The following is a 23,091-nucleotide window of genomic DNA, read 5'->3' as shown; positions in this document are numbered from 1 at the left end:
TAGTACCAAATCGTTGAACAGGAAACAAAAAAAATAAGTAACACCTCACCATAGAGTTATTTCTTCTGACCTTCTCTGAACAGTATCTTTACGTTAACATTTAATGTTAATTTATTTAACAAATAGTTAATTGACTATGTATAAAAATTTTAAAACGGTGTGTTTTCTTTGGTAAATAAATTGGTAGTTCTGTGAAGTTCTTTTATGATACTTTAAATCACATTCCTTACAGATTTATATATTTTTATTATTTCATGTTCTTTCAATCAGCATGATGACTATGATAAAAAAATACCTTAATTTTCTTCCTAAACATGATAGTAGTGACGCCATTTTCCTCGAAACCCGAAGACGCGGTGATATCATCATGACCTCCCCAGAACGTATCCACACGAGGTGTAGACCTTTAAAATTAAAACATTATGTTATATCAGTACTGACGTCCACATCACAAGGAATACGTAAGAATTAAATTATGCATCCCCTGTAAAAATTTCAAGTGTCTATCTATTAAGGTACAAGAGGTGTGTGACAGACAGACGGACAGACAACGGAGTCATAGTAATAGGGTTCCGTTTTGGTGGGTACGGAAGCCTAATAATAGTTTCTTAATAAATGAATCTGCGAATGTTTAAAATATTAAGGAAATATTAAGAAATATTAAGGAGAAACAAAGAAAAGTTAACTCACTCCCCCCTAATATGGAAAACCATATTAGGGGGGTAAAAACCCATAATGACGCCAAAAATATTTGCCTGTTCAGATCCTTAAAGAAGTTTAAGAGATGAATAACGAAATAACTTAACATATAAAACCTGAGAAACAAAGAATACGTTACCTATCTCTAGTATAGTAATCGAGAACTCTGTGGTAGTTTCCTCTCGCCGTTCCAATGACAATATCCGTACAATCCATGGGATTGAAATCAAACTTAGGAACATAATCATGCGCTGGAAAATAGCCTGGAATAATTCATTACATTAGTAAATTATTCAATACTAAAAAGTGGAATAAAATACTACGACTAACTATATTTGAATCTAAAATTACTATGTATAAATACTTAACGAAAGTAGCTAATATAACTACTAAGTTTGTACCTTATATAATTGTCACGAATTTTACATAACTAAATTATACATATGTGCTTATTTAAATAAAAACTATACTACATAATTACTGTTACTAGAATACTAATATAATTTACTTTTAGGATAATATTACTTAAATATTTAAACTATTTCTACTGTAAAGAGTATTTAATTACGATATTTTAATTATAACTATGAAGTGGCCTTACTAATTAATACTATAATATAGAAGAAACGTTAGATACACAATAATATTTAAAATGATTTTAAGTATACGAAAAATAATTCATAACTTATACTAAAACCATATGTTTAATTGTTTCCCGTATTACCTATGTATCAGATAGAATATAGCACATTGTTTCGTTATATTTAACGATTAAATATAACAAGTTATTTATTTAAATTATAACACGATATTTATTTATGTTATATTACGCTTTTATTTCAGAAACCGTTATTTATACCCGTTTATTAATCGTAAAAACCAAACTCCAAACAAAAATCTTTGTTAGAACCCTTTATATACATCCATCATGTAGTATTAAGAAGAGAACAGAGGGAAAAACAAGAAAAGTCAAGAAGATAGAAGAACAACGAAGAAAAAAGATAGAGAAATCAGGAGACAAGGAAAGGAATAGGAGAAAAGAATAGGCAAGCCTGCTTAAGCATATTATCAAAGCGCTTATTCGAAGCGTATTAAACATCGGTTTGTCTCTTTCTGCCCCTCGCAAATTGTTGAAGTGAGACTGAGATAGCACTATCTCAGTCTTAAGCAGGTTATATGATATATTTATAGTTTTAAAGCGCGTTATATTTAGTTTTAAAAGCATTTTTTTATTATGATTTTTTTCGTTATGTTTTCATTATTTCTCACCTACATGACAAAGTATTTAAAATTTATTAATGAAAATATTATCCACACCTTTTTAACGTAAAATAATATTTTAAAATGCTACTAGAATACTATATAGCTGCATAAACTAAATAAATAGGCCTTCGTAAAATATAAAGCATAATAATATGTAATTTAATAAATAATTGTGGATTTTTACTAAAATAAATGAATTACCTTTGCTCTAAGCAATATTAACTATGCACAAGATTATATACAATATTTTTAAAATTTATAATAATTGGAAATACAATATTTATATAATATACATTACATATAAAGTATTGCGAAGCATGTGCGTTACCTGTGTCTTCTTTAAGTCCCTTGACAAGCAATTGCTCCATATCTGCGTCGATAGAGGGTTCTGGGGTGGGTTCTGGCTCGGGACGGGGTTCTGAGGTAGGTTCTGGTTCGGGATGAGGTTCTGAGGTAGGTTCTGGTTCTGGTTTGGGTTCTGAGGTGGGTTCTGGCTCCGATTTTGGCACTAATTTGGGTTCTGGTGAAGGTTCGGGTTCTGATTTAGGTTCTGGGGAGGGTTCAGGTTCTGACTTAGGTTCTGGGGACGGCTCGGGCTCAGATTTTGGTTCTGGGGATGGTTCTGGCTCAGATTTTGGTTCTGGGGATGGTTCTGGCTCAGATTTTGGTTCTGGGGAAGGTTCTGGCTCAGATTTAGGTTCTGGGGACGGTTCTGGTTCTGATTTAGGTTCTGGGGAAGGCTCGGGTTCTGATGTTGGTTCTGGGGATGGCTCAGGTTCGGATTTTGGTTCTGGGGACGGTTCGGGTTCTGATTTAGGTTCTGAGCTAAAGTCAAGTTTTGATTTAGGTTCTCTTTGATTACTAATCTTGGGTTTAGGAGAGGGTTCATATTTAGAAATAACTTTCGATTCTGATTTGGGTTCAGGGGTGGGTTCTGGTTCTGATGTCGGTTCCGGAGCGGGTTCTGAGGTAGGTTCAGAATTTAAAACCGATTGCAATACGGGTTCTTGGAGCTTTTCCGATTCTGATTTTGGTTCCGGAGTTGGTTCCGGTTCTGACGTAGGTTCAGGAGTGGGTTCGGGTTCTGGCTCAGTTGTGGTGACTAGTTTAAACTTGGGGGATATTGACGTAGACTTTAACTTAGATTTTGGTACGAACGGGACTCTCGGTCGGGGTTTTGGTGGTTCTACAGTATCTGGGATGGGTTCTAGTTCGTAAGGGTCTGGTATTGTAGGGTCTGTTTGAGCAATATCTGTGGCCGATGTGTCCACATCTGGAAACAAACGTAACCATGCATCGTATCGTATGTACATTTCAATGTTAGTTCGATATGGATTATCGTGTGCTTTTGTGCAGCATTTCGTAATGCTTGTGGGTTTAGCACTCGTGTGTTAATTCTGTGCTGTATATTCTTGAGATACTTACTCGGCGTTTCTGCTGTGGCGCGCTTTTTACGACCTATAAAGAATTTTTTTATGTTCAACTTGATTACATTAATATCCTTATTTTAAATTTGATAGATTTTCTTCTTATAAAATTTACTTTTTAATTTTAATGTTGTTAATATCTCTTTTATTTACTTATTTGATTAACTTGTAATAAGTATGTCACTAAAATATATTGTTAAAATAATTAAACTGTTTAACCGACTTCCCAAGGTGCCACATTCTCATTTTTTTTTAATTTTTAGCTTTTTTCCATTGAACATTTAGAACCCTTATGATTATAATATCATAGAATCGTTCGTGTGTTAGACAAAATTTATTCCTAAACTCCCTATCAAAATATTTCCAAAAACTTACCCTTTGAGCTAGACACTTTGTATGAGACACTAGTTTTCACAGTGACGTCATTGCCTAGATTTTTAAAATCGAATCCGTCTAACGAATGCATCGCGACTCTTTTATTACGATTATCATTCTCAACAACAGTGACCGGTTCTAATTTAGATTCTGACGCCGGTTCTGGTTTTGGCCGGGGTTCTGAGGTAGGTTCTGGTTTGGGTTCCGCCGATGGTTCCGGTTCTGGTTCTGCGGTGGGTTCCGGTTTCGGTTCTGGTTCTGGTTCTGGTTGGGGTTCTGCGGCCGGTTCTGCGGCCGGTTCTGGCTTAGGTTTTGGTGCTGATTTCAATTCTGGTTCTGCTTTAGGTTCCGGTTCTGGCAGAGGTTCTGGTTTTAGCGTGCTTGCTGAAAACGAAACTTCTTCAAAATTAATTATGTTACATGATTTGTTTTAATTTTTGTGAACTCCATTATAAATTCAGACAAGAAATTTATTATATGTAGTATTTTTTATGGATTATAGGTACTTACGTTGGTCCACAGGGGGTCCAAGGACCGGAAAGTTCTTACACTCTTTCTTCAAGCCCTTCGGACGCCAACCCACCGCTAGAATTAAAGAAAAGCTTATAATTATCAATTCTAATTATACTACTTTATTATACATATTTCCATTCATGGCATCAAAATATTAACATTTAATGTCACAATTAAATGCGCAATGATCACCTCAGATACGAGTAGATTCCTACCAAAAGCCGGCTACAGTGGCTATTATGTTGGAATGCCTCGTATAAGTATACCCCTTACCACACCCTTCAAACAAGAACACAGCAGCGCTTAACACTGCTGTTATTAGGCAGGAATAAGTGCGCTACATTATAATATAGGAGTAGTTTGAAGGTGGTAGAACCCTTTGTGGTTCGACTCCGGCGCACCACCGCCACACCTATTTCTGCATAAGAACAGCAGTGTTAGGCGCTGCTGTGTTCCGGTTTGAAGGGTGTGGTAAGGGAGACATGCATTTCCGAGGCGTTCCAGCTTAGTCCTCAGGGGTAGCGGCGCATCTGTCGCCGACCTCAGGTAGGAGTATCTAACCCTATCTGGGGTTGATCACAGATGTCCATGGGCGGCAGTAGCCACTTACCATCAGGTGGACTGCATGCTCGTCTGTTACTCCTATATTATAAAAAAAAAAAAAAAGCTACTTCCGCGTTTCATCTGTAATCAACCCCCGATAAGATTGCATTTCTACACGAGCTTTTGCCCGCGGCTTCGCTCGCGTTACGAAGTAATATTTTCATCCCCTATTTTATCATGTAGAATTAATAAAAATCCTTTCTTAGCGGATGCCTACGTCATAACATCTACCTGCATGCCAAATTTCAGCCCGATCCGTCCAGTGGTTTGGGCTGTGCGTTGATAGATCACTATGTCAGTCACCCACCTTTGAGTTATATATATTTAGATGAGCTCTAACCTAACCCAACCACCACCAAACATCTCACCAGCATACGAAGTGCCGTTGACAACCATGATGAATTCCACCTCGGGTGCGTCCTTCAACACTCTCCAGTATAAAGCAAAGTCCTTGGACAACTCCTTCCGGCTGTATAGCGCCAGGTTTATGTTCTTGTCTTTCCATGGTGCCTCTGGAAACCATAGCAATAGGATTAGTGCAAAAAATTATGTACTTATGTGTGTTAAGTAGTTAGGGTTATATAGTAATAGTTATGTAATGCGTGTAACAAGTTATACTTCTTTGGCGGCTTTGACTAAGAATTTATACAAAATAATAAAAAAACAATAAATTAATAAAAAAGTGTGCGTGTATCAATTGCACATATTGATGTGATGCGCAAAGAACCAGTTTTAGGGAGGTAATTTTAGATGTCGGTTTAAAAAATACACTCATAATTTTGCCCAAACGCTCCAAGAGAAGTATAACTTCTAAAATCTTTGACATCACAGTGACTGTGCGACGTGAGAAGCTACGTTTCCATAAGGTAATTGTTTAAGAGTATGTAGTAACAGTTTTGGCATAATTTGTCAAATTCAATATTTTACACTGATATAACTAGAAAAAACTTTATTTTATCACTCTTGTTACTGTCCTTCCTATTTCTCAGTATCAAATTTACAACTCAACACACTTTTTATTTATCTAACTGCCTATATTGTATTTAACACCTCATTTAAATATTTAAATACTCATACTGCGAACGCATCTTTAAAAAACTTTATAAAATCTATTTCTAGATAAAAATCAAAAACTCACTCTTATTACACCCCTTCCCGTAGAACCCAAGCGGACAATAACACAACCTAACTGCCTATAACTTTTGTTGTGAATCTTTATAAAAACTTTACAATATCTATTTCTAAATAAAAATCAAAACTCACTCTTATTACACCCCTTCCCGTAGAACCCAAGTGGGCAATAACACAACCGACTTGGTGCCTCAGTAGCGTTTATATCCAGGCACTTCCCACGTAACCCACAATCGCTGTCCTCAGCACATTCGTCTGCGAACTGACAGCGTGCTCCCGAGTGTAGCTTGTTACACTTGCACCGCCCTAGGATGTGGAAACCCTTCCCTGAACAGGTCTCGTGGTACTCCTTACCTGAGGAATGTGAAGAAAATAAATGAAATGAAAATTATTTTATTGCAAGACTGTAGTACGCAATGGTGTTCATACATTCTTTTTTTATAATATAGGAGTAGCAGACGAGCATGCAGTCCACCTGGTGGTAAGTGGCTACTGCCGCCCATGGACATCTGAAGTCTGCCACAGACGCGCCGCTACCCCTGAGAACTCAGCTGGAACGCCTCTTTAAAGTATGTCTCCTTTACCACACCCTTCAGTCCAGAACACAGTAGCTCTTAAACTGCTGTTATTAAGACATTGAGACGTACATACATAATAGTGCGCATAAAAAACATTACCTTCACCTACATTTTCATAAATTAGTACATAATAATGTATTTCTTAATTTAATTCGTCTTATTATGTTTCGCTTTCGTCGGTTACAAATAAAATCATGAAATTTAACAATTTCTACCTTCTACAAATTGTCAAACATAATAGGACCTTACGCTTACCTTAAAATATAATACGCAAAAAATGACAGATTGATTAATAATAACGGGCCTTAGCCGGAAAAATGAAGGGTACCTACTAATGTCCGCCGAAACGGAAACACTCAAACGATAATCTATATTTATAATAGTTATTTGTAACGCAATTATTATGATAAATGAGTTTTAGTTGTGAAATGTGTTTCAACATTATAAATATATTTTAATATCATACAACGCCAGTCAAATTCGAATGCGTTATATAGGTTTTTATATCCGTTGTTTTTGTTTAAGCAATTATTGTATCATTGCTTGTATACGTAGGTACAATATGCTAATTTCCTGTCCAGTTGTAAATAGTATATTAGTGTTGCAAATGACTTTATTAAAATCTTAAATAATATGTTATGCATTGGACTAATATACAAACGAATGAATTTGATTTAAACATCAGAACTAATAATACAAAATGAAAGACGGAAAAGTTCATATTTGTTTGTCTTTTTTTCATATAGGAGTAGCAGACGAGCATGCAGTCCACCTGATGGTAAGTGGCTACTGTCGCCCGTGGACATCTGTAATCAACCCCAGATAGGATTAGATATTTCTACCTGAGGTCGGCCACAGATGCGCCACTATCACTGAGGACTAAGCTGAAATGCCTCGGAAAATTATATGTATGTATGTCTCGCTTACCACAACCTTCAAATTAGAACACAGCAGCGCTTAACACTGCTGTTATGAGGCAGAAATAGGTGTGGCGGTGATGCCGTCGGAGTCGAACCTCAGAGGGTTCTACCACCTTCAAACACTAAACAGAATCAGAAGTGGGTAGGGTACTTACGAGGTACAATATCGATGTCAGCACACGACCAGAATCTGTAGTTGGTGCCCCACTCCCCCGCCTCTCGTTGTAACTGTAGCGTGCAGTTTTCACATGTAAAGTCACTTGGTAGACGAACTTCATACTTTTGTGCCCTGAAATAACAAATCATAAATTTATAGTAATGTTTTTTTTTAATAATATACACTTGTATATTACGCAACTACTAGCAACTTATGCTCTTTTTGTTACTTAACAAAAAGAGCATAAGTTGCTAGTGCCGCCCATGGACATGTGTAATCAAACCTAGATAAGATTACCTACCTGAGGTTGGCCACAAATGCATTGCTACTGACTACTAAGTTGGAACGCCTTGGAACAGTATGTCTCCCTTATCACAAAAAGGGTAAGACTGCTGTCTTACTACTACTACTACTTACTAGTAGTTAAAAGTAAATACGGTTAGTAGTAAGTAGTATGACAATCGCGAGACCTATTTATGCAATATAAATATCACTGCACGAAAAGTTGTAATTTTAGTTTGAAGATTGTAGTAAAGTAAAAATGTTTATGTGGCGTCTTAACTTAATCTTCAGGAGTAGCAACTAATAACGCATTTATGATTTTAATTTCACTTGCTTCAGTGCTATTTGAAGGTCTTTGCGGCAAGGGCGGCAGTGGCCACATAATATTTTACTCTTTTATGAGTAGGTAAATAGTTTTTTACTCTTTTATGAGTACCTAATTAAATATTTTTTAACTAAGTAAATTTAAAGTTTCTAAACTGATTTACTTATATATTCTTAAAAAGACCATAAGATATCGAATACTGATTAATGTAGGTCTGTACAACTTTTTTTTTTCTACATCGAAAATGTATATAAACATGTTTTACAGAATTTTAAATCTACTACAAATTCATAATAAATACTAATAGAATACCAAATTAAAATGAACAATAGAAAATTAGTTGTTGAAACTTACGTAACATCATCTCGAACAAATTCTGATCCACCAGCCCTTGGCGTAAGATCCAAAAGTGGCCTCTCTAAGTAATCCAATATTCTTAAACTGAATCCACCCTAAAATTTTAATAAAAATCAAAAATAAAAATGAAATAAAAAAGATATATGTTTTTTAAATTAATCCAAAATTAAAAAAATGAACACAAAAAAGATAAAATAAAATAAAATAGACAAAAATATTTCGCCCAACGTGGGGCTCGAACCCACGACCCTGAGATTAAGAGTCTCATGCTCTACCGACTGAGCTAGCCGGGCTTGTCAAGCAAATGTCAAATTATGTATGACTTACTCGGTGTGCGTACGCTAGATGCCAATGAACTGTGAATGTTGATCCCGCTAAGAACGATGTCTTTATTGAACCTGAAACAAGAAGAAATAATGTATTTACAAATAGACACAATAAATAGCTTACATATAGAAAATAAGAAAACTATGTGTCTTATTTTTATATGACAAATTCGTTAAAATTATTGGTCTTAATTATAAAATACTAGCTTTTACCCGCGGCTTTGCTCGCGATTAGAGGTCGGTGACATAATAATAATTTGATAACATTGTCCTTAAGCTCATCACGATAAAAGATACCACAGTCTGTTTTTATCTATCCCTCAGGAACATTACATTTTTTCGGGATAAAAGGTATCCTATGTCCCTTACTGAAACCTTGACAACGTGTTTATAAAATTTCATGACAATCGGTTATATGGTTAAGGCGACAAAGTGTAGCAAGCGAACAAACAAACAAACTCACATTTGCATTTATAATAGTAGTAAGAATTTAGAACAATGAATTAAAACTAAAAGGAAGAAATCAATCTGTCACGAAACAGGAAACAGCGCCATCTACCAATGAATAGATGTCACTTTTTATGTTACACAAATTACATAACAGATGTCGCCACTTGTTATAGCGTAACCAATACGATATGCGATTACGATAAAAATAACCATAATATTGTTGTAAAATACAGCACGTGAGAATTAGTACGGTATACATTACGAAGTTATTATGAAAAACAATTTATTACATAAAGTTCTCAGGGTTAATAATTAAACGGTGTATAGCCTTACTTTAGCAACTATTGCGAAGTGCTTTACAGTCTAAATAGTGAAGGTGGTAGAACCCTTTTCGACTCCGGCGGCACCACCGCCACACCTATTTCTACTATAACAGCAGTGTTAAGCGCTGCTGTGTTCTGGTTTGAAGTGTGATAAGGGAGACATACTTTTCCGAGGCGTTCGAGCTTAGTACTTAGTAGCAGCCCATAGTGGCCGACCTCACGTAGGAATATCTAATCGTATTTGAAGTTGATTACAGATGTCCATGAGCGGCAGTAGCCACTCACCATCAGGTGGACTGCATGCTCGTCTGTTACACCTATATTTTGAAAAAAAAAAATACGTGTGGCACTCGGAGACTGCCTCGGTAAAGCTATTGCATAGCATTTTTTATGCTATGAAAACGCTCAGAAGGAATTCCAGAAATACAATATATTCTTCCATAATCATCAACATTTACATTAATACATCTTTATCCACTATTTTATCATATCTCCATTATATAAGACATTGCAAATATCAGCTGACATTTCATAACTCCAAGTAGAAAAAATTTTTAACAAAAAATACAACCGACTTCTATGTCACTACAAAGTAAAAAATAATTCAAATAAATGTTGGTTTAGTACATATTTCTGAAGTCGGCGCTCATATTAGATACGCTGTTGACATCGTTATCCAACGAAATATATTGATACGCTCATATTAGATACGCTGTTGACATCGTTATCCAACGAAATATATTGAGCGCCGACTTCAGAAATATGTACTAAACCAACATTTATTTGAATTATTTTTTACTTTGTAGTGACATAGAAGTCGGTTGTATTTTTTGTTAAAAATTTTTTTTCACCCTTTTTAGTGATGACATAATAACATTTATATTAATATAAAATTGTATAAACGAGATCACGAATTAAGGTAAGGTCTGAATTTACATTGATTGGAACCGCCCGCTCGCAGGGCGCTGCCGCGCCCTGCTCGCTTAGTTTTATATTGTCTTATATGTTCCAACCTAACCTAACTAAATAGTCAATGATGAACTGGCTTTGCAATTTCATTAGAACCTACAGCAAATATCTTCAAACACAACTCAATCATTCCCATTGGTTGAGGAGTTACATATTTTGTCTCCGAGCCACATTATCAGATCCTCAAATAGTCAATGATAAACTGGCCTCGCAATTTCATTAGAACCTACACCAAATATCTTCAAACACAACTCAATTATTCCCATCGGTTGAGGAGTTACATATTTTGACTCCGAGCCACATTATCAGACCCTTAAATAGTCAAAGATAAACTGGTTTTTCAATTTCATTAGAACCTACACCAAATATCTTCAAACACAACTCAATTATTCCCATCGGTTGAGGAGTTACATATTTTGTCTCCGAGCCACATTAGCAGACCCTTAAATAGTCAATGATGAACTGGCTTTGTAATTTCATTAGAACCTACACCAAATATCTTCAAACACAACTCAATTATTCCCATCGGTTGAGGAGTTACATATTTTGACTCCGAGCCACATTATCAGACCCTTAAATAGTCAATGATGAACTGGCTTTGTAATTTCATTAGAACGTACATCAAATATCTTCAAACACAACTCCATTATTCCCATCGGTTGAGGAGTTACATATTTTGACTCCGAGCCACATTATCAGACCCTTAAATAGTCAAAGATAAACTGGTTTTTCAATTTCATTAGAACCTACACCAAATATCTTCAAACAAAACTCAATTATACCCATCAGTTGAGGAGTTACATATTTTGCCTCCAGAACCCACTCTGATCCTCATCATATTTAAATGGGACCAACTTGTAGCAATTGTCCACACACGAAATTAAAGGCATTAAAATAGGTTCATAAACGGCGAAGTTATGGCTGTTATATTTACATGGGTGGAGGAGTTCCCCTCTTTTTCTCCAGAACCAATCGATGGATCCTAACCATATTTAAATGGGACCAACTCGCAGCTCGTCTCTACACAATAAAAAAAGAATTATTAAAATCGGTCCACTAACGGCGGAGTAATTGCTGTACATACATAAAAAAAAAAAAAAAAAAAAAAAAAAAGATACCGGCCGAATTGATAACCTCCTCCTTTTTGAAGTCGGTTAAAAAGTATTTAATAAGTGATGTAAAGTATTAACAACCAGCAATATAAATGGATCGATGCGATGTGTCTGTAACATTTAGGATATCATTTCCTATATCTATGGATAAAACATATTATTTGGATAATGTGGTAATATAATTTTGAATTTTATAATGGGAATATAAAATATACTTCACGCAATTTTAAGATTTCCGCACGGATTATAAAAAAATGTGTATAACTGCCATCTGTGTTCAAGTTGACGAATTAAGGTTATCAAATAAAATAATAAGGAATGTAAAATAATACTTTATTCAATTATATCCATATTTTTCTATTGACAGTCAACAACTCGGTTGCCTGGAGACTTGATATCCAACAAAGGTGTTATTAATTTTCGTTACGGAATTTCTCGATTCGGTCGCCGCGCTCAAAGCCCGCGATAAAAGCTATGCAATAGCTTAATATACCTATACGCTCTACCTGATCTAAGTGGCTACTGCCGCCCATAGACATTTAAAATCAACCTCTGATCGAAGAAACCGTGCTTGAAATCGGCAGTACGAAGCCGCTACCCCTGAGGACTAAGTTGGTACGCCTCGAAAAAGTATGCCTCCCTTACCACACCCTTCAAACTAGAATCACAGTTCACAGCAGCGCTTCACAGTTCCGGGCCTAGAATAGGGCTACGGTATCCCCTGTCTGTCGTAAGAGGCGATTAAAAGGGGGCTACGGGGCTACGGGCGGCGAGAGTGGGAGCTCGAACCATCTAGCAAGCGTCCCCGGGAAGGACGACGGTTTGAGCTCCCACTCTTGCCGCCCGCAACCCCGGAACGCTTTCTACACTCACAGCCCCACACTAGGATTCCCTGTATCGTGGGTGCTATAGACACACACAGAGACAATTACCCAAACACCCAGACCCAGAAACAGAAACCTAAATTCATAATTTAGATTTCTGTCTGGCCGGGGTTCGAACCCGGGACCCTCTGCGCGTCAGACCGGTATGGTGACCGCTCCGCCATGCGGGTCTTAAAACCGGAAGCCCCTTTTAGTCGCCTCTTCAGATAGGCAGGGGATACTGTAGCCCTACTCTGGTCCCGGGACGACAGGGACATTATAAAGCTATACCTATAGGACATTTTTTGAAAGTTTACATATTAAATTATTACCTGACTGAGGGTAATGTTTTCCATAGTAATAATAAAGGTGGTAGAACCCTTTGTGGTTCGACTGCGGCGGCACCACCGCCACACCTATTTCTACCTAATAACAGCAGTGTTAGGCGCTGCTGTGTTCCGGTTTGAAGGGTGTGGTAAGATGATTACAGATGTCCATGGGCGGCAGTAGCCACTTACCATCAGGTGGAATGCATGCTCGTCTGCTACTCTTATATTATAAAAAAAAAAACATTATCTCTGAAACAATTTGCTATATAGCTATATAACTATGCCTTGGATTAGACAAAAACTATTTTCAAAGTATGTATCATAATTCATAACAATACAAAATAAAATGTTTTTGGGTAAAATATAATAAAATAGATGTTATTAGGTTTATTGTTTTTTTAATGAAGGAATTTCGATAATTTAATTGAATAAAAATATCACTAAATTAGGACCTTGTGTACGCAGCCGGTAGGATTCGAACCTACGCTCCCAGAGGGAATCTGATTTCGAGTCAGACGCCTTAACCACTCGGCCACGACTGCTTACATTGAAAGCTTGAAATAATCCTATACAACCTTCTGTACATAATTTTTAACCATAATGTTTCTAGGGTTCCGTAACTGTAGGCGACCCGTTATGTATTTTAATAGTTATTGATTTATGTGTTTTAATTATATATTGGTTTATTTTAGTTCGCGTCGTGTGGGTTCAATGTGTTATGTTTTTCTTTAATATAAAAGAGTGCGCCCGAAAATCTTATATATAAAATTCTCGTATCACAATGTTAGTTACCGTACTCCTCCGAAACGGCTTTACCGATTTTCACTAAATTTTATATGCATATTTAGTAGGTCTGAGAATCGGCTACTATCTATTTTTCATATCCCTAAGTCATAAGGGCTGTTCACCCTTAACATTTTTTTATTTATATTGCACACAACGTTTGCCGGGTCAGTTAGTTTATATGTATAATTTTCTTCAGTCATTCTCTTCAAAGTCTGTCATAAAATTTTCGTCGGCTTTTTACCGTACCTCGCGGTTTTTAATGTACCTCGCATTCGCTCTAATTTAACCAGACCCGTGTTTTATTCATGCCTATAGCTATAACAACAAATCCTAAAAATTAACAAGTTTAAAAATAAATGAGGTTCGCCATACAAAACGCCGCTATTTTTCGGCGTTTTCGCTTTATTTAATACTAGCTGAGCCGGCAAATTTTGTACCGCCTCAAAATCTATTTATCAAATATATTTCATATAAAATATAGCCTATGTTACTCGTGGATAATGTAGCTTTTGAGTGGTGAAAGAATTTTTAAAATCGGTCCGGTAGTTTTTGAGCCTATTCATTACAACCAAAGAAACAAACAAAGTTTTCCTCTTTATAATATTAGTATAGACACCGTAATTTTGGTAAACCGTTCGTTAATGTATGGAATCGTTTCAGTCGTCACAATGCCAATGCTAATAAATACTAAAAATAAATAAAAAATTGGCGTTATGGAACCCTTCGTGTACAAGTTCAACTCGTTCTTGGCCAATTACTACTTATGGAAGTAACAAATGAACATGCAGCCCCATAATAAACCCTAGATTTCAAGACTAAGTTGCAATGCCACGACTAAGTTCAGGGCCGGATTTAAGGAAGGGCAACCGGGGCGGCAGCCCCGGGGCCTCCACAAAAGAGGGGCCCCTACAATAGAGACGTCGGATTTTTTTTTAATTCCGACTAGTAAAAAGAAATATCTTTTTCTTTGATTTTTTTTTCGCTGTTTTACCTTTATCTACAGTACTTTGTACAAACATGAATACTAGAAGAATCTACCTGCGTTTTACAATAAAATATTTATTGAAAAACTCAACTGAAAAAATTGTTCATTTTATTCGGAAAATAATTTGGGGCCAGGGGGCCTCCACTCCTTTGTTGCCCCAAGTCCTCTAGACCTCTAAATCCGGCCCTGACTAAGTTACTCTCTTACCGCACCCTACTAACCAGAACACAGCAGCCCTTACTACTGTTATGACTTATGACTAAAACAGGTGCAGCGGTGCCGCGGTGCGTTTCGAACTGCGAAGGGTTCTACTACCTTTTACGTTTATATATCTTTCAGTCAATTCCGTATTAATAACTATAATCATCATCATCATCAACCAGTTACTGTCCCACTGCTGGTCTCCTCTCAAATGAAAAGGATTAGGGCATACTCCACCACGCGCTGGCCAAGTGACTTCACATACCTTTGAGAACTTCTCTTTAAGATCACTCAGGAATCCTCACGATGTTTTCCTTCAGAGTTAAAGCAAGTGCTAATCAATTTTAATACGCACATAACTTAGAGGCAACGCAAATAAATCAGAGGCCTGATATTAGAATCTCTGACCCTCGATCATTGCAGATTTTTTTTTTAATTACAATGAGTAGCAGACGAGCATGCAGTCCACCTGATGGTAAGTGACTACTGCCGCCCATGGACATCTGTCATCAACCCCAGATAGGATTAGATATTCCTACCTGAGGTCGGCCACAGATGCGCCGCTACCCCTGAGGACTAAGCTGGAACGCCTCGGAAAAGTCTGTCTCTCTTACCACACCCTTCAAACCGGAACACAGCAACACCTAACACTGCTGTTATTAGGTGGAAATAGGTGTGGCGGTGGTGCCGCCGGAGTCGAACCACAAAGGGTTCTACCACCTACAAATTGTATCTCAAGTGTGAATTTACAAAGAGAATGACTCACTTTAAGCCCTTGAACAAAAATTGAGACCTATCTCAACATTAAACTGAGATTGTAGGCAATAACTGTAATTTTTACAGTCGTGACTCGTGATTCTAGATGAGTCAGTGTGGCTCTCAGACCCTAAAAAGATAGACTTCACCTATCAAACAAGTAAACGCATATGAAATGACTACTTTAAGTGACTGTTAAGCAGTTATAAGCAATGCAAGATTAAGTTGGTTAGAGACGATCCGGTAATTTATCATTACGGAGATTTGAAATCAACTAGATAGCATTAGATTCCTACTTGAGGTTGGCCACAAAATTCCTACCCTTGAAGACTAAGCTGGAATGCCACGGAAATGTTTATCTCCCTTACTACACCCTTCAAACCAGAATACAGCAGCACGTAACACTGCTGTTATAACAGAAATAGGTGTGGCGGTGGTGCCGCCGGAGTCGAACCACAAAGGCTTCTACATTCAAAAACATACACACACAATTGAAAGTAGCAGTGTGTCAAAATATTTTCAATGTATTCCGAGAGCTGTCTTTCGGTTTTTGGTCTAAGTTGTGGCCAATGACCTAGGCTTTGACGCTTAGTATTTTGTAATGATGACGCAGGTGACCCGGCAAGACGACCACAATGCCTGTAGTGTTCCGGATTCGATTCTCGGTTAGGTCGATGTAGGTAAGAAAATAATAAATCTGAAATAATAAATCTAAAATGAAATAATTAGCCAAGTACGAGTAGAACTCGCAAAAGGAAGGTTCCGTACCCCTTTTTTTTTTTTAATTTGCAAAGTTTGTTATTGTAACCAAATGGCAGCTATAAAAGTACGTGCGTTGTGAAAATTTAAACTCTCTTCCTATTACAGTTTAATAGTCAGTACTTTCTTGTATGAGGAACCCTTTTTAATTTCTATTTTTTATTATTTGTAGTTGTTGATATAGCTTCCATAGCAATACAAACTCGGAAAAAAACTTAAGTGTCTATCTATTATATTTCAATATATTAAAGTCCTGCGCTAAACGGACATCGGAGGCTTAGTAATAGGTTTTCACCCTCTTCCTCTTTGGATGCTTTAGGTCCCTCATAATTAAACACTTAGCAATTATATTATATAAGTTCGTAGGGGGGCCCTGTTGACACATAACTTGCAGTACAAAATTGTCACTAGATATTTTTTTTTATAATAGGAGTAGCAGACGAGCATGCAGTCCACCTGATGGTAAGTGGCTACTGCCGCTCATGGACATCTGTATACAACCCCAGATAGGATTAGGTATTCCTACCTGGGGTCGGCCACAGAGGCGCCGCTACCCGTGAGGACTGAGCTGGAATGCCTCGGAAAAGTCTGTCTCCCTTACCACACCCTTCAAAACGGAACACAGCAGCGCCTAACACTGCTGTTATTAGGCAGAAATAGGTGTGGCGGTGGTGCCGCCGGAGTCGAACCACAAAGGGCTCTACCACCTTCAAAATGGCGTTGTTTGACAGTATGACGCGGCCATATAAGCTTAACTTATTCACGTCTTAATAATTTGATTATAACGCATAATTACACAAATAATACCAACCTTTGGGCATCCCGCATGGCGGTTTCGTTCTAGAATTATCCAGAAAATCCAGATCGAACCGCCTCGCCGGCGGGTACGTTAACGCCACGTGGGCCCACGCACACGCGAGCACCGCACTCACACACACACACGCTAATGTCACACGTAACGCCATCTTGCGATCACTTAAGGCTCCACATGTCACTATTCACAGTTATAAATCACTGTTATAACGATAACATTGTTGTTCGAACTACGTCCTTTTCATTATTTTCACTTCGTTGGACTATTTATTGATTTTTATGACATTTTGTTGTGATTAACAAAATTATTTAACACTGTTTTTCACTGCTCCATCTGTAACAATGAAAAAGGAAATTAATTAGCTATTAATTAAATAATACATATAGTTTAGTGTCTAGGTAAACCTTCAGAGGTTAAACTCCGGAGGCCCCACCGCCATACGTATCCACCTTATAATAAAATAAATTTTTAAATCTCAAATAAAGTGTTAAATACGAAGACTTATATGAGACGTTCCAAACTAGTCCTAACAGGTAGTAATTTATCTGTGGTGGACCTTAGGACTTCAGTTCCATGAGGTTCATTACAGATTTTTATAGGCAGGAGTGGCAACTTACCATCAAGCTAGACGCTCATTTACTACTTGTACGTAATCAGAAATAAGTATAGTTATTCCGTATGAATTCAGAAAGTATAACATTTCAAACTGTCCAATTATTTTGTTGTACAACAGATAAAATGGCTCCAATTTTCCTAGTATGTATCTAATGATAGCTCGTTCGCTACAATAACCATTGCCGTATTGTTGTAACGAACATTATTGTCTTTTACTTTCCAACGAAGACTGGCAGGTGTACTTTCACGACTCACTTCCTTTGAATCTTGAAACACATTTACTTCTGACTGCCGATTGAGATCAGTATGTATTGGTTTTTAATCTGATAGACGTAAGGAAAACGTTACTTTATTGATTAGGTAACTGCTAATTAAATACGTAATCTGTTTCCTACTCTTAATAAATATTTTGTAAGTAAATAATTGCCTAAAAATATAAAGCCATGACGGTCTACACCAGACTATTCTACACAAATTTCTTATTATCATCATACTATTATTCATTAAAATTTTCGTACACGGTTATCCTTAGCTACTTCTAAATTTACCGAATTTTACTTATTTACAAGTGAAATGTTTTCAAATATACATTATAGCAACGCACTTATTCCACAAAAAAGGTTTTTTAAAGGTGGTAGAACCGTTGGTAAGGAAGACAGACTTTTCAGAGGTGTTCCAGCTTAGTCCTCAGGGGTAGCAGCGCATCTGTGGCTTACCTCAGGTAGGAATACCTTTATATTAAAAAAAATAAGTAAAGGAGTAAATTATCTGAGCATATAATGTTACACTCATTACATCATTTTATTATTCGAGTACAATATGCGATACACCTAACAACACATAATTTCTCACATGAATTTATAATAACAGCGAAAGTAAAAACAAGTTTCCTGTAAAAGTAGATAGAGTTATTGTGTCTAAGCGCAATGAATACAATTATAATAATATTAATTATGTAACAATAGTGCGTAATGTTATCTCACACGATGATTCATTACATCACAATTCACACAGAAGCGACGTGTGGCACGGATTAGGCGTGAATGTCTTTTACACTTTCATTCAAAACGTACAGAAGAGGCGGGCGCGCGCTACTGCCTCTGCGTTTTACGTTGCGTTGCTTTCACATCGTCCACGCCCGCCACCTCTTCTGTTTGACATGCGCCTTACATCACAAAATCATCCACCGAGCCATCTTATAACTCTGATGGCACTAATGACTATAGTAATTACTCATAAAACCATATACTCTACATGTTATGTAATGCGGTTTACAGGGCGAGACGTGTATGTAAATAAATGTTCTGTCGTTCCAACGAGTCATGAATATGCAGTTTATGTAAATAAGACAGAAAATTAGGCAACTTTGAATAATTCAGGATGTTGTTGATATAAATAATCATGATAGCTCAATAATATACTTAGCTAAATTAATCGGTGTTTTCGTGAGTCTTATTAAATAGTTTTGGTTTCTGAATGACTTTCAGTTTTAGATTTTTATCTTTATATTTACTATATAAATTAATTTCGCTTTTGCTCATTTTAACCTTAATTTATTAGAGAAGTAAAAAGTACATTTTTTTAAATCTCAGGAAATGTTGAGAATTCGTAAAAGTATATAAAAAGGTTCAAATTAATCTTCCGAGTTCTTTTTGAGTTCTGCGAACACGAAAATACGAAAATGATCTTTTAGAACTTCTGACATGATATAAAATATCATACAGGTAAGTACATAAAATATAATCATTTTCTTTTTAATCAATAACACAGTGATTTATAATATATAGTGTTTGTGGCATCTTCAAAACATTTTGGCTATATATTTTAAAAATATATCAGCAATTTACTATGTAAATTAGAAAGCATTTCTAATCAAGAAACATTAATAACGACAATCCAACTCAAATCTTCACATACTACACTAATTAATGCAATTAATTGGACAATAACACGATTACGTAACTGATAGTGACAACATAATACAAAGAGATTCTATTCTGTTAGATACGAGATTTAAATTAGAATGATAGTATTGTAGTAACGTAATGAAGGTCGATTATAGTCGTCACACCGCGCGGTCACTCTCTCGGCACTTTCACTGCATCTTTCGTACGTTTATTAATATTAATGGTCTTTGTTTTCGTGTTGACTGCGCCTTAACTAGCGCCATTCAAATTTTTAGCAGTTATTTCGTTTTTTTTTTATCTCATTAAATCTTCGATCACTAATAAGTAGTGATCGAAGCATTAAATCAATGAAATGATTGTATAAAACTAGTTTCATTCATACTTAGAATAGCAGAGACATTTATGAAGTATTTTTCTTAAGGGGTAAAATGGTTGAAATCCATTACAATAATTACTTATTAATTACATACATTTATATATTACATGTATGTATTTATATTATTTATTCGTTTATAATCGCTTCTCATAAAGTCCTTCAGAGGCAGCGATAAAATTCAACTAATACTTGCAAAATTGCTTGCAAATGACACTACGTCTATATTTTCTATGTGCGATCATGATGTATGACACTACAGGTTTTTATTAAAATGTACAATTTAGTTTTTCCTAGACACGAATCTCCTATATTCCTTTAGGAGAAGAAATACTTCAGTATAGTCTCGGTGTTGCGCTTGTTATGCTAACTGACTGATAATACATGTTTGTTGTTTCCGAATAGTTGCAACACCAATATAGTAAATAGAATTTACAGCATTTATCTATTTTATGTTTCCTTCGCTCTAGTTAATAAAATCTCGTACTTAAATTTGCAAATTATTATAATATTCTATAATATTGGTGGCTATTTATAAAGACACTTATTCTCGTCTACTTAATAATTCATGTAAGTTTTTTGCAATAAATGAATTTATGTTTGGTAATAAACTTTCTCATAAATGTAAAGTATGAGTAGGTAGAGTCCATAAAATAAGCATCGTTGGCTTAGCGAAAGATACTTATAATGTACCTACATATTTAATAATCACATATAGCTATAATCATAGATAGTTTATGGCCGTGTAATATTCTGGTAAATGAATAACGTTTTGTATACGACTTCTCTCGCATTTAATAAACTTATATTCACACATTTTTAGTATGCTATCATATGCAAAGCAATATAAACCTAGTTAAGTCCGAGATTTATATATTACTAGTTACCTAAACGTGGAATGTCTTACCTAATAAAGATATTTTTGCTCGAATTTTCGTGGTTGAATTATATTAAATTAGCTAGGGGTAAACTTAATTCCCATACTTATTCACAGGGGTAGAGACATTGAAAGGTTAGGAACCACTGCTCTAAAGAGTCTCGTAAATACCACATAAATATTTGTGAATTCATTCTTTATAAGATTGAAGTAGCAACCAACTCAATATAATTAATTAATTTAATTGATATATTCTCTTGCTCTCTGAATGAATTTACAAATACGACACTGTATGTGCTGTGCTACTTTGTTAAAAATTAAGGAACCATACTGTCGCTATGGGTAGGACCTGTAATGATAGCTGTGTTTGTGTAAAATAAATAAATAAATATAGAACCATGGTGCTGTGCTACTGAAGTTACCACTTCTAAGGACTAAGATGATCACCTCAAGACAGACATATACACAGTACGACCCTCCTAGGCAATTTATTTGAAAGCACCTTTTATTTATTCGTAAAGATAACACGAAGATGAGGTCTGCAATTTATTTACAAATTGGAATAATTCAAATTGTATCACAAAAATTATTAAAATAATATTTAGATATAATAATGTCTTCGCGCTTGATTGAGACCTCTGGTGACCCAAGAGCTGGAGCTTACCTCGGTCAACAAATAAGTTTGGCAATACAACGATAATGCTGCTAGTGTCTTGGGTACACTACTGCGGGGTACCGATCTGGCTCATTTATTTTATTTATAATGATAGTTATTTTTAGAATACAGTAAATATTTTTATTTAGTTTAATAATTTAGTATAAGTTCTTAATGTTAAATTACTTTTTGTTTCTTAAGCATTTTTATCGCATGCGTCTACACAAAAGACATCATGATTTCTTACGTTTATTCATTACATCCGGAAAGCAAACATCATTGAGCTAAACCACCGCAGACCATGAATGACGCCGACGCCGGCGGTGGTGAAAGTGGTGCTACCACCTGCGAATATTTAATGATCACTCGCCACTGTTTGTGAAGCTGATTGCATTTTATGGTTGTGGTGTGACGCTGTCTAAATCTATCGGCTTTTACATTTGTAGGAAAATGAATGTTTAGGCTGTTTATTTATTACAAGACAAAATCTACAATTTATAATAATTATAGATGCGATTTACATATTATTAGGGTCAAATAAATGAACTAATTACAGATTTTCATAGATAACGTTATGATTTATTATAATTTAAATGTTTCGATGATTTTAAACACAATTGTAGACGTAAATTTTAGGATAATATATTTTTTTTTTTTATAGAATAGGAGTAGCAGACGAGCATGCAGTCCACCTGATGGTAAGTGGCTACTGCCGCCCATGGACATCTCTAATCAACCCCAGATAGGATTAGACATTCCTATCTGAGGTCGGCCACAGATGCGCCGCTATCCCTGAGGACTAAGCTGGAACGCCTCGGATAAAGTCTGTCTCCCTTACCACACCCTTCAAACCGAAACACAGCAGCGCCTAACATTGCTGTTATTAGGCAGAAATAGGTGTGGCGGTGGTGCCGCCGGAGTCGAACCACAAAGTGTTCTACTACCTTCAAAAATATTCTACAACATAGACAAACTCTATGAGTTGAGTGTGTAAGCAACCGCAATCAAGTATTTCTGCACAATCGTTGGTTTGTATCTAGCATATAGGTACTTATGAGGTAAGTATATAGCAAGGCAGACAAATTAACTTTGAGGTTTTCCAGTAATCATCTACGTAAGTCTAGCAAAGTAGCGTACCTCAATTTACCTTAAGAAAGGCCTCCTAATTGGGGTTAACAATAGATTTCTAACGAAGACGGTAGTACCAGTGGCCTCTTAATGTCTAGTGGATTGCATGCCCAATTGCTTCTTGCATACAAACATATTTTATCAAGTCAATTAAAATTCCTAAGTCCCCATCGTAATACGGTACCTACTCTCAAGAGATTACAAATGTAAGTTTGCTTCATACTTACCTAATT

The 23,091-nt window shown here is 36.1% G+C and overlaps 1 protein-coding gene and 2 non-coding genes across 9 annotated transcripts in view; all 3 read right to left on the bottom strand.

Moving 5' to 3' along the window:
- The window catches only part of nahoda (DOMON-like domain-containing protein nahoda), an 86,436-nt gene that overhangs the window by 14,596 nt on the left and 48,749 nt on the right, over positions 1-23,091 (bottom strand). For 3 of the 7 annotated variants that reach the window (XM_073090442.1, XM_073090437.1, XM_073090439.1), the window contains 13 exons: positions 17,301-17,636; positions 8,958-9,028; positions 8,628-8,725; positions 7,665-7,798; positions 6,191-6,365; positions 6,019-6,065; positions 5,249-5,392; positions 4,275-4,349; positions 3,765-4,160; positions 3,388-3,420; positions 2,291-3,235; positions 839-962; positions 296-404 (listed from right to left, as the gene is read on the bottom strand). In XM_073090442.1, the coding sequence (XP_072946543.1) occupies positions 296-404; positions 839-962; positions 2,291-3,235; positions 3,388-3,420; positions 3,765-4,160; positions 4,275-4,349; positions 5,249-5,392; positions 6,019-6,065; positions 6,191-6,365; positions 7,665-7,798; positions 8,628-8,725; positions 8,958-9,028; positions 17,301-17,454 (2,505 nt within the window). In that variant the 5' untranslated portion in view covers positions 17,455-17,636. Of the gene's footprint in view, positions 1-295; positions 405-838; positions 963-2,290; positions 3,236-3,387; positions 3,421-3,764; positions 4,161-4,274; positions 4,350-5,248; positions 5,393-6,018; positions 6,066-6,143; positions 6,366-7,664; positions 7,799-8,627; positions 8,726-8,957; positions 9,029-17,300; positions 17,637-23,091 lie in introns of all 7 variants that reach the window. The other 4 variants (XM_073090440.1, XM_073090438.1, XM_073090441.1 and 1 more) reach the window with 4 other exon arrangements.
- Positions 8,851-8,923, bottom strand: TRNAK-CUU (transfer RNA lysine (anticodon CUU)). Its single transcript has one exon. It is a non-coding gene; the product is annotated as a tRNA-Lys (tRNA).
- TRNAS-CGA (transfer RNA serine (anticodon CGA)) lies at positions 13,463-13,544 on the bottom strand. Its single transcript has one exon. It is a non-coding gene; the product is annotated as a tRNA-Ser (tRNA).

Source organism: Epargyreus clarus, unplaced genomic scaffold (assembly GCF_041222505.1).
Source record: "Epargyreus clarus isolate Ecla_fem2 unplaced genomic scaffold, WU_Ecla_fem_2.2 ptg000032l, whole genome shotgun sequence".
In the NCBI taxonomy this organism is placed as follows: domain Eukaryota; kingdom Metazoa; phylum Arthropoda; class Insecta; order Lepidoptera; family Hesperiidae; genus Epargyreus; species Epargyreus clarus.
Note: the sequence above shows the minus strand (reverse complement) of the source record. Positions and strands in the feature narration are given on the sequence as shown.